The sequence below is a fragment of the Jaculus jaculus genome, chromosome 18 (genome assembly GCF_020740685.1).
Source record: "Jaculus jaculus isolate mJacJac1 chromosome 18, mJacJac1.mat.Y.cur, whole genome shotgun sequence".
Classification (NCBI taxonomy): Eukaryota; Metazoa; Chordata; class Mammalia; order Rodentia; family Dipodidae; genus Jaculus; species Jaculus jaculus.
In genome coordinates, this window is record NC_059119.1 from 11746978 (window position 1) to 11767148 (window position 20171).

At 50.1% G+C, this 20171-nt stretch overlaps 1 protein-coding gene across 1 annotated transcript in view; it reads right to left on the bottom strand.

Annotated features, from left to right (window-relative positions):
- Window positions 1-16720, bottom strand: part of Npffr1 (neuropeptide FF receptor 1) — a 32733-nt gene extending 16013 nt beyond the window's left edge. The window contains exon 1 of the mRNA XM_045137761.1: window positions 16714-16720. Coding sequence (XP_044993696.1) covers window positions 16714-16720 — 7 coding nt within the window. The remainder of the gene's footprint in view (window positions 1-16713) is intronic.
- Between the last annotated feature and the right edge of the window lie 3451 nt (window positions 16721-20171).

Here is a 20171-nt window from a genome sequence, read left to right on the forward strand (position 1 = left end):
TGCTGGGATTAAAGGTGTGCACCATGACTGACTGATTTTTAAAAATCTATTGAAGAGAGAAAGAAGGGGAGAGAGAGAAAGAGAGATTGGGCACACCAGGGCCTCCAGCCACTGCAAACGAACTCCAGACACATGCGCCCCCTTGTGCATCTGGCTTACATGGTCCTGGGGAATCAAACCTGGGTCCTTACGCTTCTCAGGCAAGTACCTTAACCGCTAAGCCATCTCTCCAGCTCAAAACTGTATCCTTAAAGACTGTGTCTCCAGTGGGGTTTTCCGCAGGCTGGTCTTTACTGATTGCTCCTTCATGGTGTCATTTCATTCATTCTGTCTCAGTGCCTCATACATTTTGCAATCAGCAGTAAGAGTGAAAGATTTGTGTGTGTATGTGTGTGGGGGTGTGTGTGTGGGGGGGTGTTAGGTGCAGTGAATATGCACATACATGTGAATTCAGGTGTGCACATGCCCTGGTGAGGAGTGAGGCCATTTCCATCTCATTTGAGGTAGCGGTTTTCTCTCTCTCGGTTTTCTCTCTCTCTTTCTCTTTTCCTTGCTTCTCGTTCTGCTGTTCCTAGCTGCACTTGCCATCAGCTTTCTGGGGAATTCCCCAGCCTCCACCTCCCGCCCTGCATTTGGCATCACAGAGCTGGGATGACAGGAGCCCGCCACGGCTTCGGGCTGCTTATGTGGGTCTGGGTGTTGGACTCTGGTACTCCAGCCTGAGCGGCAAGCGCTTTATGCATCGAGCCACACCCACTCACCCCAGACCTAAAGTTTTTTTTTTTTTTAATTTAAGAATATACATATAGTGGGCTGGATGGATGGCTTAGCGGTTAAGGCATTTGCCTGCAAAGCTAAAGGACCCAGGTTTGATTCCCCAGGACCCACGTTAGCCAGATGCACAAGGGGGCGCACGCATCTCAAGTTTGATTGCAGTGGTTGGAAGCTCTGGCATGCCCATTCTCTTTCTCTCCCTGTCCCTCTCTCCCTCTTTCTCTGTCAAATAAATAAATAAAATAAAAATATACATATGTTTATTTGTCATCAGCTTCCCACTTAATATCTTCAGCTGACACTAATGAGCTTTGTCTAGACCCCCAACTAAATTTTGGGACAGAGTCTCTTGTAGGCCAGCTTGACCTGGAAATTGATAGCTGAGAATGACCATGAACTTCTGATCCTCCTGCCTCTACCTCTCAAGTGCAGGGATTACAAGCATAAACCAGTTGCGTCTGAAATGCAATCCAAACCCTTGATCTCGGCTCCGATCCCAACGGACACCTCCTTGGCTCGGAGCAGCGCCACTCACTGTTCCTATGTCTGCTGGGCTCCAGTTTTTGTTTTTATATTTATGTATTTGCAAGCAGAGAGGAAAGAGAGAAGATGAGAGAGAGAGAGAGAGAGGGAGGGAGGGAGGGAAGGAGGGAGAGAATGGTGTGCCAAGGTTTCTCGCCACTGCAAATGAACTGGAGATGCGTGCGCCACTTTGTGCGTCTGGCTTTACACGGGACCTGGGAAATAGAAACTGAGCTGCCAGGCTTGGCAAGCAGGTGCCTTTAAGCGCTGAGCATCTCTCTAGCCCTCTCCTTGTTTTGTTGGTGACAGTACTCCTGGCATCTTGCCAGTACCTGGCCATAGGAAATGGTTCAAGAGACAACCAGTGAAACAGACCTGGGAGGGAGCTCAGATGGTGAACGTGCTTTCCTCACGTGCATGAAGCCCGAGCTCAGTCTTGCTGGGGAGGTAGAGAAGGCAGACTCTTGGGGTCAGCTGGCCATTCACTGTAGCTTACTTGGGGGAGTTCCAGGCCAATGAGAGACCCTGGCACAAACCTATGTGGGATACCAGAAGAATAACACACGCACACACACACACACACACCCAGCAATTATGAAATGAATAAATATCTGTAGGAAGCAGGAAAGGAAGGAAGGGTGGCTCTTGCTCATGGCAGGCAGTGCTATGTTGGAAAGCCTTCCCTAGAAAGAGGCATGGCTTATCAAGGTTGGGGGTGGCTAGAGAGATTGCTTGGTGGTTAAGGCGTTTGCCTGCAAAGCCAAAGGACCTTGGTTCAACTCCCCAAGACCCATGCAAGCCAGATGCACAGGGTGGTGTATGTGTCTGGAGTTTGTTTACAGTGGCTAGAGGCCCTGGTGAGCCTGTTCTCTCCTCGCTGTCTTCCCCTCCCTCTTTCTCTCTCAAACAAATAAATAAAAATAAAATAAAAAAATCTACTGGGAAGCCAGGAGTGATGGCGCATAGCTTTAATCCCAGCACTTGGGAGACAGAGATAGGAAGGAGGACCGCTGTGAGTTTGAGACCAGCCTGGAACTACAGAGTGAGTTCCAGATCAGCCTGAGCTAGAGTGAGATCCCACCTCAACAAAAAAAAAAAAAAAGAAAAGAAAAAAAAAAAAAAGAATCTACTAGGAAACCAGTCCAGCTCATCTCCCTGAGCCTCAGAATCAACCACTTTCATGAGCAGAGCAAGTTGTGGTTGTGGAGGAAATTGCCAGAATCTTTGGGGCAGAATTCCTGTCTGTCTGCTTCCTCTACTCCTCTCTCTTGGCCCTCAGGTGACTTCATTCCCCAAAGCCTGTTGGCTCTGGGAAGCGCCTGGAGTGACTGTCCCTTCTCTCCACCAAGCCCGGGCACCCATCCCTGCCCTTGACAAGGATTCCAGTGCTGCATTCCCCTACGGGAACACTCCCTGCTCCTGGCAAATCCCCCTGCACTGGGGGCCTGCACACGTCCACCCATGCCCACCAGAGCCCCGTGCCAGCCCGCAGGGACCTCATTAACTGGGACCCACTAGGTGTTCCTTTGACGATGTCCTGTGAGATTATCATCCGCTGAACCCAATTAAGCTGTTCCCCTATGCAGGGGCTTCATGGAGGTCTTGAGCATAATGATGATTGTCTCCAGGGCGCTGAGGTGAGCTCAGACGACGTGGTCTGGACTACTGAATGCCAGGCTGGGGAGGAGGGAGCGGCTCCCAGCAACTTGGCAATCATCCTCACTCCTCATGCTTAATCCAGGGAACCAGAGACCCTGAGGGGCTGAGGCTAAATCATTTGCTTTTCAATGTGTTTTATTTTATTTTTCAAAGGAAGGTCTCACTAACCCAGGCTGACCTGGAATTTACTATGTCATCTGAGGCTGGCGCCAAACTCACAGCAATCCTCCTACCTCTGCCTCCCTAGTGCTGGGATTAAAGAGGTGCACCACCATGCCCAGCTATTTTATTTTATTTGTGAGAAGAGAGAGAGAGAGAGAGAGAGAGAGAGAGAGAGGGAGAATGGGCATGCCAGGGCCTTTTGTCCCTGCAAATGAACTCTACATGCACATGCCACTGTGTGCATATGGCTTTACGTGGACACTAGGGAACTGAACCTGGGCCAGCAATCTTTGCAAGCCAGTGTTTTAACCACTGAGCCATCTCCCCCAGCCCCTATTTATTTTAAATTTTACAGCATTAGCTGGAGGCATAGCTCAGAGGTGGAGCCGTTGCCTAGCATGCACAAGGCCCTGGGTTCAGCCCCCAGCACCACAAAGCAAAATAAAATATCTTCAGATATTTCTTGGCCATGACTTAGGGTAGGTCACATCACCTTTCTAAGCGCCAGATTAAACTTGCTACAGTGGACACAAGCGAAGACTCACAGAGCTGAGGTGCACACTGGTGCGCGGGTACTGGACGCACGGTAGCTGAGCTGTGTACAGTGCGAAGGAGCACGGTATCTTATACTCCGGCCAGGCGTCGTGGTTCATGCCTCTAATCGCAACCACTGCAAGGGAACTCCACTTTGTGCATCTGGTTTTAAGTATTGAGCCCAGGTTGGTAGGTTTTGCAGGTAAGTGCCTAACCACTGAGCAACCTCTCCAGACCTCACCTGGATTTTTTTTTTTAATATTAACATTTTTTTGTTTTGTTTTTGTTTTGTTTTTTGAGGTAGGGTCTCACTCTAGCTCAGGCTGACCTAGAATTCACTATGGAGTCTCAGGGTGGCCTTGAACTCACAGTGATCCTCCTACCTCTGCCTCCCGAGTGCTGGGATTAAAGGTGTGTGCCACCACTCCTAGTTCAATATTTAAATATTTTTTTCTCATTTATTTATTTATTTATTTATTTATTTATTTATTTGAGAGCGACAGACACAGAGAGAAAGACAGATAGAGGGAGAGAGAGGGAATGGGCGCTCCAGGGCTTCCAGCCTCTGCAAACGAACTCCAGACGCGTGCGCCCCCTTGTGCATCTGGCTAAGGTGGGACCTGGGGAACCGAGCCTCGAACCGGGGTCCTTAGGCTTCACAGGCAAGCACTTAACTGCTAAGCCATCTCTCCAGCCCTCAATATTTAAATATTTTTTGAGGCAAGCCCAACAGACTGGCCTCTTTTTTTATGCAAGAGAAAGAGAGAGAGAGAATTGGTGTGCCAGGGCCTCCGGCCACTGTAATCAAACTCCAGATGGTTGCGCCACCTTGTGGTCATGTGTGACCTTGTGCATTTGTGTCACCTTGTCTGTCTGGTTTACGTAGGACCTGGAGAGTTGAACATGGGTCCTTAAGCTTCACAGGCAAGCGCCTTAACCACTAAGCCATCTATCCAGCCCAAAAAGTGCATTCTTAAAATTTAGGTAAGAGGACCAGAGACCCACATAAGCCGGATGCAGAAGGTGGTGCATGCATCTGGAGTTTGTTTTCAGTGGCTGCAGGCCCTGGCACACCCATTCTCCATTCTCTCTCTCCTCCTGTCTCTTTCTCTTTCTCAAATAAATAAATAAAAATAATAAAATATTTTTTAAAAAAAGAACGCACTTTCTCCCATGCCATGCACCCACATGTCTGAGGGTGGCGCTCTGGCTCTGATTCTTTTGAAAAGCTGATGACTTCCACATGCTGTGAGAACCAGTGACTCACATGATAGGAAGGTCGTCATGAGTTCGAGGCCAGGCCGGGCTGCAGAATGAGTTCCAGGTCATCCTGGGATATAATGAGACCCTGCCTCAACAAACTAAATCCCTAACAAAAAAAAAAAAAATCATTTTATAATATTCTTAGCGTGGGCCTGTTAATCCTGAAAGATGTCCCTTCCTTTATGGCCCTCTCCTACTACTGACAAAAGTCATTGGCGCCACCTGTTGGCAGTATATGGAAGTTTTACCCCAGATTAGACACCTGCGTTGGTTCCCCCATTCAATACCACCTGAGAGTGTCAGTGAACCCTGAAAATGGACCAACGAAATATTACTGTAAGTACGAGACAGGCCAAATGGTAATAGTTACATAAAACAAAAGTTCGAGTTCACTGGTAACGTAAGAAATGCCGTTTAAAAAAGAGTATCGGACAACTGGAGAGATGGCTTAGCAGTTAAGCGCTTGCCTGTGACCCCTAAGGACCTCGGTTTGAGGCTCGATTCCCCAGTACCCACGTTAGCAGATGTACAAGGTGTTCGTTTGCAGTGGCTGGAGGCCCTGGCCCGCCCATTCTCTATATCTGCCTCTTTCTGTCTGTCACTCTCAAATAAATAAACCAGTGACGGGAAAAATGTTGACCTGAAGTTGTCAAGGTCATGAAGAACTGTATACATGCACACGCGTAGCTCTAAATCTCTTCCATAGAAAATGCTTTTGTGCAAACTGCAGATAAATTTTAAAAAGTTTGCCCACGGTGGATGGTATTTCCTCAAGAGATTTTTTTTTTTTCAAGGTAGGGTTTCACTCTAGCTCAGGCTGACCTGGAATTCACTCTGTAGTCTCAGCGTGGCCTCAGACTCATGATGATCCTCCCACTTCTGCCTCCAGAGCACTGGGATTAAAGGTGTGTGCCATCAGGAGATTTCTGTTGGGCTGCAGAGATGGCTTACAGTTAAGGCACTTGTCTGTGAAGCCTAAGGACCCAGGTTCCATTCTCCAGATCCCATGTTAGTTAGATGCACAAAGGTGAGGCAAGCACAAGGTCACACATGCCCACTAGGTGGCGCAAGCATCTGGAGTTCGATTGCAGTAGCTGGGTCCTGGCCAGCAAATTCTCTCTGTCTCCTCTCTCTGTCCCTGTCTGTCTGTCTGTCTCTCTCTCTATAAAAGAGATTTTTGTCTTCCCTTTTTTTCTAACTCGCATTTGACTTTTCAAATCACAAGAAAACTCTGAAACATGATATAAAATACTGATGACATCAATTCTTCTCAGCCTTGATTCATACCAAAATCACCTGGACTTTAAGTATGCACTTCCTCCAGGCATGGCGGCACACGCCTTTAATCCCAATACTCAGGAGGCAGAGGTAGGAGGATCACTGTGAGTTCAAGGCCATCCTGAGACTACATAATGAATTCCAGGTCAGTCTGGGCTAAAACAACAAAAAACAAACAAACAACAACAACAAAAAAGCACCTTGGGCTGGAGGGATGGCTTAGGGGTTAAGGTGCTTGCCTGGAAAGCAAAACAACTCAGGTTTGATTCCCCAGGACCCACATAAGCCAGATGCACAAGGTAATGCATGCATCTGGAGTTTGTTTGCAGTGGCTGGAGGCCCCGGCACACCCATTTTTCCTCTCTCTCAAATAAGTAAATAAAAATAAAAAATATTTTTAAAAATGCACTTCCCTGTGCCCTGCATTGGTATGTCTGAGGGTGGCACTCCGCCTCCAATTCTTTGGAAAAGCCGATGACTTCCACACGCTGTGAGAACCACTGACTTGTGCCGTCCTCTCTCCAGGCCCAAGCTTCAGTAGGGCTTAAATTTGGGGGGTCACCAAAGTATTTGATGCATTTTGTAGAGGCTTCCTAGAGCTTTCTCCTGATAAGCCACGAAGTAATGGTCCATAGTCTGTGAAAGCACTGGATCCTCTTCAAAGGGAGCTCCCTGTGTCTGGCAAGCTTTCCAGGAGCAGCGAGCATTTGTGGATTATGGCTCGGTGAGGTTTTCCTTGAGCCAGCCCCTCTCCCTGCATGCAGCTTGCGAGGGACTGTCCCTCAGAAGTCTGTGTCCATTTCTACACAAAGGACAGCCAATCTGGCCCCTTTTGCCTGGGAGCTGATTGTGGCATCCCAAGGTTTCCCATCCCTTTGATGACTGGCCCAGCCTCTTCCAATGTGTTCCAGGCATTTCGGTAGCCAATACTAGTGCCTGTGTCTTGGTTAATACAAAAGAGCTGGGCAGGAGGGATGGCTCAGTGGTTAAGCGCTTGCCTGTGAAGCCTAAGGACCCCAGTTTGAGGCTCGATTCCCCAGGACCCACATTAGCCAGATGCACAAGGGGGCGCACGCGTCTGGAGTTCGTTTGCAGTGGCTGGAGGCCCTGGTGCACCCATTCTCTCTCTCTCTCTCTCTCTCTCTCTCTCTCTCTCTCTCTCTCTGCCTCTTTCTCTCTGTCTGTCACTCTCAAATAAATAAAAATAAACAAAAATATTTTAAAAACTACAAGAGAGCTGTCCTGTGTGTGTGTGGTGGGGGGAGGTCCAGGCTCAGGAGGTCTGCAGAGTCCAGGCTCAGCACCCCAAGGGGGGGGAGCTGGAGGATCAGGAAGAGCCCCTGACGTTTCTGCTTCCTAGATTTAGGTATTTTCCCTGGTCCCCATCCTGTCAACATGCCATGTAGTCTTTCTTCCATGGGGACAGTTCTCCAGAAGAACAAAGACACTGACTGAGAAATCAGAGAGCACAGCCTGCGACTGGCCAGCAGTGGTCACTCACAGGTTATAGGAAGCTGGTTTGTGAATTTCTGTGTGTTGCATGTATGTAGACATACTTGTACACACAGGTATACATACACTGTGTGGAGGCCAGAGGACAATCTTGGATATTATATCTTAGGGACATCATCTACTTTACTTTTATTTTATTTTCAAGGTAGGGTCTTACTGTAGCTCAGGCTGACCTGGAATTTGCTATGCAATCTCAGGGTGGCCTTGAACTCACGGCCTAGCTCACCAAATAGGCTAGACTAGCTCCAGGGATGTACCTGTCTCCACCTCTCCGGTTCTAGGACTACGGGCACGTGTTCCCGTGACTAACCTATTAACGTGGGTACTGGGGATTGAACTCAGTTAAGGTACTTGCCTACAAAGCTGAAGGACCCAAATTCAATTCCCCAGGACCCATGTAAGGCAGATGCACAAGGTGGCACATGTGTCTGGAGTTGGCCTGCAGAGGCTGGAGGCCCTGGCACTCCCATCTCGATCTCTCTCTCTGTGTATAATAAATAAATTAAAAATAAAAATAGGGTTGGAGGGCTGGAGAGGTGGTTTAGTGGTTAAGGCACTTGCCTGCAAAGCTAAAGGACCCAGGTTCGATTCCCCAGGACCCACATAAGCCAAATGCACAGGTAGTGCATGCATCTGGCATTCGTTTGCAGTGGCTGGAGGCCCTGGTGGACCCATTCTTACTCTCTCTCTATCTTTTTGTCTTTCTGTCTCTTGCTCTGCCTCTTTCTCTCTCACAAATAAGTAAATAAAAATAAATTTTTTGTTTGTTTGTTTTTCAAGATAGGGTCTCACTCTGCTCAGGCTGACCTGGAATTCACTCTGTAGTCTCAGGGTGGCCTCAAACTCTGCCTCCTGAGTGCTGGGATTAAAGGCGTGTGCCACCACACCCGGCTTAAAAAATATTTTTAAAAATAGGGTTGGCGAGATGGCTTAGTGGTTAAGGAGCTTGCCTGAGGAGCCTAAGGACCCATGCTCAACTCTCCAAGTCCCCCACACACCAGATGTACAAGGTGACGCAAGTGCACCAGGTTGCACATGCGTACAAAGTGGAGCACATGTCTGGAGTTCGATTGCAGTGGCTGGAGGCCCTGACATGCCAATTCTCTCATAACGATTACAAAAAGCACACCTTTAATCCCAGCACTCGGGAGGCAGAGGTAGGAGGGCCACCATGGGTTTGAGGCCAGCCTGAGACTACATAGCGAATTCCAGGTCAGCCTGAGCTACAGTGAGACCCTACCTTGGAAAACCACACAAAAAATGAAAATAGAAATAAAAAATTAAATTCACACACACAACCAGGCATGATGGCACACGCCTTTAATCCCAGCTCTCGGGAGGCAGAGTAGGAGGATCTCTGTGAGTTTGAGGCCACCCTGAGACCACCCTGAAAAACCCTACCTGAAAAAAAAAATTCACCCCCCCCCACATGCACCAATCCCAAAGAAGGAAAAATATAGGGACTACTTAGCTTATCTGAGGTCATGAAAAGAGACATGTGGGGTCCCATCTGTCCCCTCTACCACACTTGCCCAGCCACAGGTCAACAGCCAGACCTAGAGTGACCTTGCCCCAAGTCACTGTTTCTCAAGTTCCCTCTTCTCTGTCTATACCAGGATGGTGTTCAGCAGCGATGGCCATAAACTTGTTCCCTCTGAAGAGCAAGCCGTGCGCAGCATGCTGGGTGCCTCTGGGCCATTTGCATTTCAAAAGGAGTCAAGCCTCAAATCAGAAAGTGCACCACTCTTTATGCGATTTCTACTACTGTTTTCTGCTACTAATGAGAGCAAATGAGCTGCGGAAGGCTTCGGGAAGGGGAAGCTGAATTCGGCTCTTTGATATCTGCAGCTAAGTATAACTGGAGGAGATTAGCCATGCTCCACTGACAACGTGCCTCAGTTTCCCCTTTTCACCACTCAGCCTTGAGCAGCTGCTAACCCAGATCCATTAGCCTAAAGCCATATATGTAACATGCGTATATTATTTGAGACTGTGAGAGAGAGGATGAGGCATAGAGAGAGAGAGAATGGGCACAGCAGGGCCCCTAGCCACTGTAAATGAACTCCAGACACATGTGCCACCTTGTACATCTGGCTTACGTGGGACCTGCAGAGTTGAACATGGGACCTTGAACTTCACAGGCAAATGCCTGACGTGCTAAGCCAGCTCTCCAGTCTGGGGAAAAAAAAAAACAAAACACTATTTTTTTTTCTAAAAAAAAAGCTTTAGGGCTGGAGAGATGGCTTAGTGGTTGAGGCACAAGGTGACACATGTTCAAGGTCACATATGAACATAAGGCGGCACATGCATCTGGGGTCCCATTATAGTGACTGGAGGCCCTGGCATGCCAATTCTCGCTCTCTCCCTCTCTCTCTCTTGCACCCTCTCATTAAAAAAGTCCAGTCTGTTGAGTTTGAGTCAAAAATATTTTTCATTTATTTACTGGAGAAAGAGAGAGAGAGAAGTTTACCAGGACCTCTAGATGCAGCAAACAGAATCCAGATGCATGCATGCAGCACTTAGTGCATCTGGCTTTATGTGGGCCCTGGGGAATCAAACCAGGACCTTCAGGTTTTGCAAGCCAGCGCCTGTAACCATTGAACCATCTCCCTAGTATGGCTGTTTTGGAGGCAGCATCACACCTCGTAGCCCAGGCTGGCCTCAAACTCTCAGCAATCCTCCTGCCTCAGCCTCCTGAGTGCTGAGATCACAGACAAGAGCCACCGTGTCTGGCTGAGCAGAAATATTTACACTAAGTATCTCAACTCACTGACAGAAGAAGCAGGGCACGTTCTGCTATCCCCAAGGAGCACGGCCCAAGTGAGAACAGAATCACGCTCACCTGTTCGGTCCTTGCTTTCCTGGCAGCCAGTGACCCCCTCCAATGTCCCAGCCAGACAGGAGGTGCAAAGGTCTTTAGGACAGAACTGAACTCCGTGAAGGCTACAGCCCCGAGTGTCCCTAGAACCAGGGCCCCTTGTGCAGAAAGCCAGTAGACCTCCTATGGACCAAGCGAAGGTGAGCTGGACCCTAGTCTTATCATATGCTACCTGAGGGTGATGTTACCTAGCGGTAACCCTCCAGGGCAATGAAATGAAGGACAGGACGCAGGGACTCTGGAAGCAGTAGACTGCGCCTGGACTTCCAAGGGGCTGCTGAGCTGTAGGGAGACCAGCTGGTGCTCTTCTCTCTACTGACCTCCAGCCCTTCCTTGACCTCTCCTCTACAGCTGTGCCCACCTCCAGTCAGTGTGGGCACCCATCCCCCTCCCCAGCCTCTGGGCTTCCCTCAGTCAGAGCTCCCACAGTGGGTAAACAGCTGTGGAGGCCACCAGGGTCTCCCAGGAAGCTACCACGTTGGGATCAGGCTAAGAGGGGACCAGAAAGCAGATCTGACTTTCTGTCCTTCTGCAGACGTATCGCAGGTCATATACCCCCTAGACAACCCTGATAATGCTTGGCGGGTGGCGGGTGGCTCAGTGGACTGCAGCATCGGTCTCCAGGGCCTGGGGGAGGCTTCCGAGTCCTCAGAGACCCTTCAGGTTATATTTCTGGTCTAGTCACCCAAGAATCGCCCCTGTAGCCCCAAGCCAGGAATCAGACCTATGGTCACCCTGCTTCAAGATAGATAATGGAAACTGGTGACAAGATGGGTTCCAGACCAGTTCTAGGTGGACATTCTCTGCTGACATAGAACCATGTGGTCATTAGCACCTTGCCCTGTCCAGTCTTGGTCCTGCTCCCTGGAGCCCTTCAGTCCCCATTTCACCTCAAGAATACCAACTCTCTTAAAGGGGTGGACCCAAATTCAGGACTTTTCATTTTGTGTACATTCACATTTCATTTTTTTAATTTTAAACTTCATTTTGTTCATCTTTTTATTTATTTGAGAGTGACAGACAGATAAAGGCAGAGAGAGAGAGAGAGAGGAATTGGGTGCTCCAGGGCCTCCAGCCACTGCAAACGAACTCCAGACACATGCTCCCCCTTGTACATCTGGCTAACGTGGGTCCTGGGGAATCAAGCCTCGAACCAGGGTCCTTAGGCTTCACAGGCAAGTGTTTAACCGCTAAGCCATCTCTCCAGCCCTACGTTTCACTTTTTAAAGCTATTTTATTTATTTATTTGAGAGACAGAGGAAGAGGCAGAGAGAGAGAGAGAGAGAGAGAGAGAGAGAGAGAGAACGGGTGCACCAGGACCTCCAGCCACTGCAAACAAACTCCCAGACACATGTGCCCCCTTGTGCATCTGGCTTACATGGGTCCTGAGGAATTGAACCCAGGTCCTTCACTGCTAAGCCATCTCTGCAGCCCACACTTCATTTTTTTTTCCCTTGAATTCAAGCTAGTGTTCCAGTGGTGGGATCACCAAACATCTTATGTCTACTGCCTCCTAGGTGTTTTGGTTTCTAGCTGTAGAATTGATAGGCATGCCTCTTGCTTTCCCTCTCAGGGACCCTGAGACTGGTGGCATCAATGCTAATGAATCCCAAGGTGAGTATGCTCTAAAATTTCCCCCCACATGGCTTCGTCAGTACCCAGGGTCTCAGAAGTGATCTCCACAGAACGAATGCAATTCATCTTTCCCCCTCCCAGAACCCCAGTCTGAAAGAGGAAATTTGTCAAATTCAGCAGGGCTTACTCTTCGAGAGACACCTCAAGAGCAATGGATTGTTTTCTTTCATATGTATGTATTTGTTTTGCAAATGCTGGAGATTGGAGCCCAGAGCATGCTGAGTTTTATTCCTGGCCCTTACGGTGTTGTTGCAGTCATTTAATTTTAACAGATCTGCCAGGGAGATGTCTTAGTGGGAAAAGTGCTTGTCACTCAAGCATGAAGTACTGAGTTTGTGTCCTCTCAACCCACAGAAAGTTGAACATGCCAGGCGTGGTGGCGCACGCCTTTAATCCCAGCGGTTGGGAGGCAGAGGTAGGAGGATCGACATGAGTTCGAGGCCACCCTGAGACTACATAGTGAATTCCAGGTCAGCCTGAAGTAGAACGAAACACTACCTTGGAAAACCAAAAGAAAAAAACAGGGAGAGAGAGAGAGAGAATTGGCACGCCAGGGCCTCAGCCACTTAAAATCGAACTCCAGATGATTGCGCCACCTAGTGGGAATATGTGACCTTGCTCTTGCCTCACCTTTGTGCATCTGGCTTATGTGAGATCTGGAGAGTCAAATATGGGTCCTTAGGCTTCATAGGCAAACGCCTTAACCGCTAAGCCATCTCTGAGCCCCAATAGTCTTTTTTTTTTTTTTTTTTTTTTTTTTTAGTGTGCTGAGCCTGGGAGATTGCTCAGTGGTTCACAGTACTTGCTGCTTAAACATGAGGGCCTCTCAGCCAGAGAGCACCTGAGTTTAATTCCCAGGACTAACATAAAAAGCTGAACATGAGCTGGAGAGATGGCTTGGCAATTAAGGCACTTGCCTGCAAAGACTGATGGCCCAGGTTCAGTCCCCAGAACCCACACCGAGCCAGATGCACAAGGGGGCACACACATTTGGAGTGTGCAGTGGCTGGAGGCCCCAGTGCACCAACTCAACTCTCTCTTCTCTCTTCTCTCTTTTTCTGCTTATAAATAAATTAAAAAATAATTTTTAAAAGGCTGGGCATGGCCACGCATGTCTGTAATGCCAGCTCAAGGAGGGCATAGACGAGAGATCCGCCGGGGCTTGCTGACCAAAAACGGCAGCTCCAGGCTGAGGGAGAGACCCTGTCTCAGGAAGCATGTGGATGGGCAGTGGAGAAAGACACCCCAAGTTCTTGGGCCTCTGTTCCCATGCACACAGAGTACTCACCTGCACACACATGCACACAGTACACACAGAGGTGTGTGTGCTATAAAATAGTTCTGAGTGCTGCCAAAGAGAAAGAGGAAACATCCCTGAACCCTCACCGCCAAAGATGAACGCACATGGACAATGAATTTAGGATGCTCTGCACTATGTCCCTTTCGTCCAGGGGGTTCAGCTGGGGCGCGCAGCCAGTGCCCCATCAACGCTATACTTGGGATCTCTCTGCTCTGCTTTTTCCGAAGCCACACACGTCAGCAACCCGAACTGCAGGGATTGGATAACCTCAGCCTGCAGGGAGCAGCAGTGACCACTGCCCACCTCACGTGGGGCAAACTGTCCCTGCATTCTGTACCGTTCTGAGACTCCTTAATGTGATCGGATTCCCAAATGCCTAGTTCACTCTGCACTTTTTGTTTCTTTCCTTCCTCTTCCTTCCCCTTTTCCTTTGCTTTTCTTTCCCCTTTCCTTTCTCCTTCTTTTTTTTCTCTCTCCTTCCTTCTTTATTTTACCTTATTATTTTGTAAAGTTTTTATTATTTATTTATTTGAGAGAGAGAGAGAGAGAAAGAGGCAGACACAGAGAGAGAATGGTCACGCCAGGGCCTCCAGCCACTGCAAACAAACTCCAGACACATGTGCCACCTTGTATGTCCAGCTTCCGTGGGTCCTGGGGAATCGAACCTGGGTCCTTTGGCTTTGCAGTCAAGTACCTTAATTGCTAAGCAATCTCTTCAGTCCTATTTTTTTTTTTTTTTTGAGGTAGGGTCTCACTCTAGCTCAGGCTGACCTGGAAGTCATTCTGTAGTCTCAGAGTGGCCTCAACCTCCCAGTGATCCTCCTACCTCTGCCTCCTGAGTGCTGGGATTAAAGGCGTGCGCCACCACGCCCGGCCCACCAGGCCTGTTTCATGTGGCATTGGGCATGCTAGTCAGGCATTCTACCAACTGAGCTATATGCCAAGCCCAGCCTGCCTTTTAATACTCGTACAATATATTCCACACATAAACTCACATAACAGTCTCATCTATCCATGGTAGACGATGAACACATTTCTATAAATGAATTCCTAAGCAGTCTTTTCTTTTTCTTTTTCCTTCTTTCCTTCTTTCTTTTCTTTTGGTTCAGTCTGAGAGGTTGAACCCAGGGTCTCATATACTACCCCACCCTAAGTACTGTCTTTAACGTGGGCCTTCACGGGCAGGCCTCAGCTTTTATTTAACTTACTTAACTTACAGACATCTCGATGGCTTCCACTTTTGTCTGGTGATGAGCACACTCGGGCACACATCTTTTCAGGCGTGCAGAATGGCTCCCTCTGCAAAATACCTGAGATGTGCCACTGTTTCCTGTCACTCAAGTGTTCCCTGTGTGCTCCGTGAGTTCTTCTGGAATTCTAATGGAGGCCAATACTCATTTTAGCAGTTTGGTGAGCTTAAAGAAAACATTTTTCTCTCCTTTTGTTGAAAATCAGGACATCTGCCCATCTTTAGATTTTTTTTTTTTTTCCCCAGGGCGCTTTCATTCACTGTAATTTCCTCTAAGGCAGTGATTATATCTGCAACCGCTGTCAGGTCTCTGGGATGTCATGTGTCTGGGTTTTGAGGGGCGAGTTCATTGTAGATGGCTCAGGGCCTTCTTCCCATGACATCTCTCTGGGATTTCAATTTCCTCCTTAAAGCGTTTTAGTTCTCAATTCAAACCAAAACTGTCTTTGCCCTGCCCTGCCCTGCTCCAAAGCCCCAAACCCTGAGCAGCTCTCTTCTTGTTAGCCTTACTTTGCTTTGCCTGCCAGCCCCCCCTGCCCCCCGCTTCTGCTCACTGGGGCTTTGGCACTTTGCTAACACCATTCTAGTAGACCCCGTCAGTCTTCCTACTACATCCCAATCGAGCCTTCCTCTGCATCTCGTGTGAGTGAGTGAGTGTGTGTGTGTGTGTGTGTGTGTGTTGCAAATCCCAGCTCACTGGAAAACAAGTGCAGTCTCACAGGATTTCCTGTCACCCCCCCACCCCCCGTCATTCTCGATGGCGGCCTTTCCAATTACTTATTGGAATCTCGGAGCTTCATTTACTCTTGTGGCAACCCTTCTCTTACCCACGTGAATTTGCACAGTATACCTTATGCTGTCCTCACAGCCTCCCGGTGGAGCCTGCTGGATCTAAGTCCCTCCATTCAACAGCTGGGTAGCCAATGGCACAGAAAGCCCTAGGAACCTTCTCTGAGACACCCAGCAGGCCAGGGAGCCAGCTCCTCAGGCCTCTGGTTTCTCAGCCTAAATACAGCTCCCCTTGCCTCCCGGGACCAAGAGAGGGCTCTGGTCCTCATCTGGTACGCCTGAAGCAAACAGCCCAGGCCCTGGGCCACCGGCCCTTCCAGTCCCCGAGGTTAGAACCCTTCCCCCCTCTTTGCCCATGGGGATCATGGAGGCCATCTTCTCTGGGATTCTGCCCCCCCCCCCCCTACTAGCAGGCTAAGTTGGAGACAGTTCCCGAAGCTAGGAGCTAAATTGTCCTCTCTTGGTCTCAGTTGAACCTCTGCTCCAGCATGGTGGCCCATGTCTGTCATCCCACCAGTTGAGAAAGTGGAGGCAAGATACACTCCATGGACACAGAAGTGCCCCTCTTCACCATGGACATGTACGCACACTGCCGTGTACGTCGTATACATGAACACATGTACAGATCGCTGTCTCTTCCTGTGTCTCTCTCTGCCTCTCACCACCGTATACACCACAGACATACAGAAGCCCCCACATCACACTGTCTCTCTGTATCTCTCTCTCTTTCTCTGTCTCTCGCACACACACGTCTGCCCATCTTTGTCTCTTGAACACACACACACACACACACTTGTCTGTCCATGTTTGTCTCTTGAATACACACGCACACACGCACACATGCATGCACCATGGACACAGAGGCGCCCTCACCACTGCTCTGTCTGCCCATCTCGGTCTCTGTGCGTCTCTCTCACTCTCTCACACATACACACGTCATGCACACAGTGTTACCCCCACTCCCACCTGTGCCCCTCTGTCTCAGTGTCTCCGAGTCTCTTGTCACACACACATGGATGGATTTGGCACAATGTCTGGTTCTGGACGCCACTGTGCCCAGCGCACCTTCTGTCCCTTTCCTTTCTCCTGGGTCTCCTTGTTCTTGAGTCAGTACCCTATCTCACCTGACCCCCCCCCCCCAGCCCCGGGGTCACTCACCTTCCATGCTGCCCCACTCCTGCGGGCTCCCAGACACTCTCACTTGAGGCAGTGGGCGGATGCCCGTGGACTGGAGAAGAGGGTCTTGTGAGAGGGGCGGGTCTCGGCGTCCCCAGCCCTGCGCCCCTGCTCTACCCGGTCCGGTCGGGGTCACCTCCGGCAGTGGCAGGGGGCGCTCGCAGGCCCCAGCCCCCCGCAGGGTCTCCGGATCCCCGGGGGTCCGGGGAGAAGCTCGCGCGCCGCGCAGCGTGCCGGGTCCGCTGGACTGTGCCGCGCGCCCCGCGCCTCCGGGGCCGGAGAGAAGGAGGGAGGCTGGCGCGGCGCCGTCACCATGGCATCCGGCACACCTGTGCCAGCCGAGCGAGGGCGCCCAAAGCCCCGGCACCCCTGGGAAGTGAGGGACACTCTCCTCGCGGCAGCCCGGGGGTGGGGGCACGCCCGGAGAACTCCACCTGCCCGCCCTGGCCGGGGTCCTCGCTGTTCACGGACCGCAGCCACGCGCGTGACGCCCTGCCCCTCCGAGGAGTGGGCGGGGGGCTGCGAAGAGCCCCCGAAGGCCCTGCGGAGGCAGGGGCCGACCTCCATCAGTTCTGTACTCTCCTAGGAGAATGGGGACAAGACACCTCTCTTCTTTTTGTTTTTTCGAGGTAGGGTCTCACTCTAGCCCAGGCTGACCTGGAATTCCCTCTGTAGTCCTAGGGTAGCTTCGAACTCAGGGCGATCCTCCTTCCTCTGTCTTCCGAGTGCTGGGATTAAAGGCGTGCGCCACCTCGCCCGCTATCTTTCTTGTCAGTGCCCACTGGCTTCGGAATTAAACAGCCCAGGCACTGGCCCAAGCTGCCCCCCTGGCGAGTTTCTTACTTTCACCTGAGTCTCTGCATTTGGAAAGGGTTAACGTACAGGCACACAGCAGATGCGCCACTAACCGTTCCCCAGGTGGACTGCAGATCTCGGTTTTTGCATTCCCAGGCCCCAGACAGAGGGGAGTGAACCGAGGACCCCTTCCCTTCCTGGGGGTCGGGAGTTTGTTCCTATTTGAAACTTCTGAAATCCATAGAGACTAGCAGTCTGTATCCTGCTCACACAGAGGGGTGAGGGTGGTGGTGGGGCACTTAAGTCAGTAGTGCCCAGACCTCTGTGCAGACTGAGGCACCGTCCCGTGCTCCAGTGGGATCAGAACATCAGAGGTGCCTCCACGGCTGGTGGATGTGTCCTGTGCATCGGTGGTGGATTATCAAAACTCCCCAAGTGATTCCAATGTGCCGGCCAGGGAGAGAATTATTGCTACAACCCTCCTGGCCCTTCTCCTTCCACAGCTCCACAGTGCTCAGTACATATCGTGGGGGACAGGAATGAAAGGGGAGTGAGTGAATAAATGACAGTTTTAAGCAGGGCATGGTGGCTGACGCCTGTAATCCCAGAGTTTGGTAGGCCGATGAAGGATTGCCACCAGTTCAAGGTAGGCCAGGCTGCTGTACTGAGTGAGACTCTGTCTCAAAAAATAAAGCTATAATTAAAAACATAAAGCCAAGTCAGGCATGGTGGAGCACACCTTTAATCCTAGCACTTGGGAGGCAGAGGTAGTGGGATCGCCGTGAGTTCAAGGCCACCCTGAGACTACATAGCGAATTCCAGGTCAGCCTGGACTAGAGTGAAAGCCTACCTTGAAAAACCAAAAATAAATAAATAAAGCTAAAAAAAACAAAAACAAAAACAAAACAAAAAACAAACAAACAAAAAAAACATAAAACGAAGTTGGGCATGGTTGCGCACACCTTTAATCCCAGCATTTGAGAGGCAGAGGTACAAGGATCTCTGTGAGTTCAAGGCCACCCTGAGACTAGTGAATTCCAGGTCAGCCAGGGCTAGAGCAAGACCCTACCTCAAAATACCAAACCAAAACAAAAATTAAAAAAAAAAAAAAAAAAAAAAAAACAAGACAAAAAAGCCAAAGCAAACAATAAATGACCTTGTAGGTGGCTCCTCCATCTTATGACCCCCAGCGCTCTTCCCAAATGGTGAATGTCATCGTGGCCCAGCCTTGCTGACTCCCTCCCCACCCACCCGCCGGCTTTCAGGTACCTGCGGGTCTAAACCTCAGAGCCTGTCCCTCACCCTGTCCTGCACAGTGTTCCGCCTCCCATCCTGCTTCCCTCCATCGCGGGGGAGGGGGGCGCACACCCTCGCTAGCCGCCCCGGCTTCCTCTGCCTGCACTGTGCCTGAGCGCGCGCTGCGCCCTCTGCCGGCCGCTGCTGTCCGCGCCTCTCACCCGCCTCCCCTGCCCTCGGGTCACATCCTCTGCTCTCCCCCCAGTCTCTAGAGTACTCTTAGGTCAGAGGTTCCCAAGCCCTCAGGTAGATTTTTTGTTGTTGTTTTGTTTTTTTTTTTTCAAGGCTACTATGGAGTCTCAGGGCGGCCTCGAACTCACGGCGATCCTCCTACCTCTGCCTCCCAAGTGCTGGGATTAAAGGTGTGCGCCACCACGCCCGACCCCTCTTTATTTTGACAGTCTGCTGTAGCCCGGGATAGCCTCTAACTCCCTATGTAGCTGAGGGTACCCTTGAACTTCTGATCCTCCTGCCTCTACTGCCTGAATGCTGAACTTACAGATCAGGTCAGTGCAGTTCTAGGGATTGGACCCAAGGCTTTGAGAACTCTACCACTGAACAACATCCCAGGCCCAAAGGAGCTTTCTAGTGACTTACCCTTGCCTTTCTTTTCTCTCTCTTGCTCTCTCTCTCTCTCTCTCTCTCTCTTTTTTTTTTTGGTTTTTCAAAGTAGGGTCTCACTCTAGCTCAGGCTGACCTGGAATTCACTATGTTGTCTCAGGGTGGCCTTGAACTCATGGCGATCCTCCTACCTCTGCCTCCCGAGTGCTGGGATTAAAGACGTGTGCTACCACGCCCAACTTATTTTTTTTTTAATTATTTATTAGAGACAGAGAGAGGGAAGAAAAAGAGAAAGAGACAGAGAGGGTGGGGGGAGAATGGGCGCACCAGGACCTCCAGCCACTGCAAACGAACTCCAGACACATGTGCCACTTTGTGCATCTGGCTTATGGGGGACCTGGGGAATCAAACCTGGGTCCTTAGGCTTCACAGGCAAGTGCCTTAACTGCTAAGCCATCTCTCCAGCCCATTTTCTTTCTTTCTTTCTTTTCTCTTTTTTAAAGTATGTACTCGTGCATGTGTGTACAGATACATGTGCCACAGCGTGCCTGTGACCAGAGGACAACTTTGAGGGCTCTGTGCTCCACCTCAGAGATGGGGCCCTTGCTGTTACACAGGAATGGCCAGCCTGCAAAGGAATGCCACAGCAGCTGACCTATGAGGAGCTTCCGAGGCTCTGGGGCCTTTGTCCCAAGTGTGTTGGGATCCCAGATGCATGTGCCACTTTACCTGGGTACTGGGGACCAGACAGGCAGACTGTACAAATAAAAGCCTTTAACCCAAGTCAC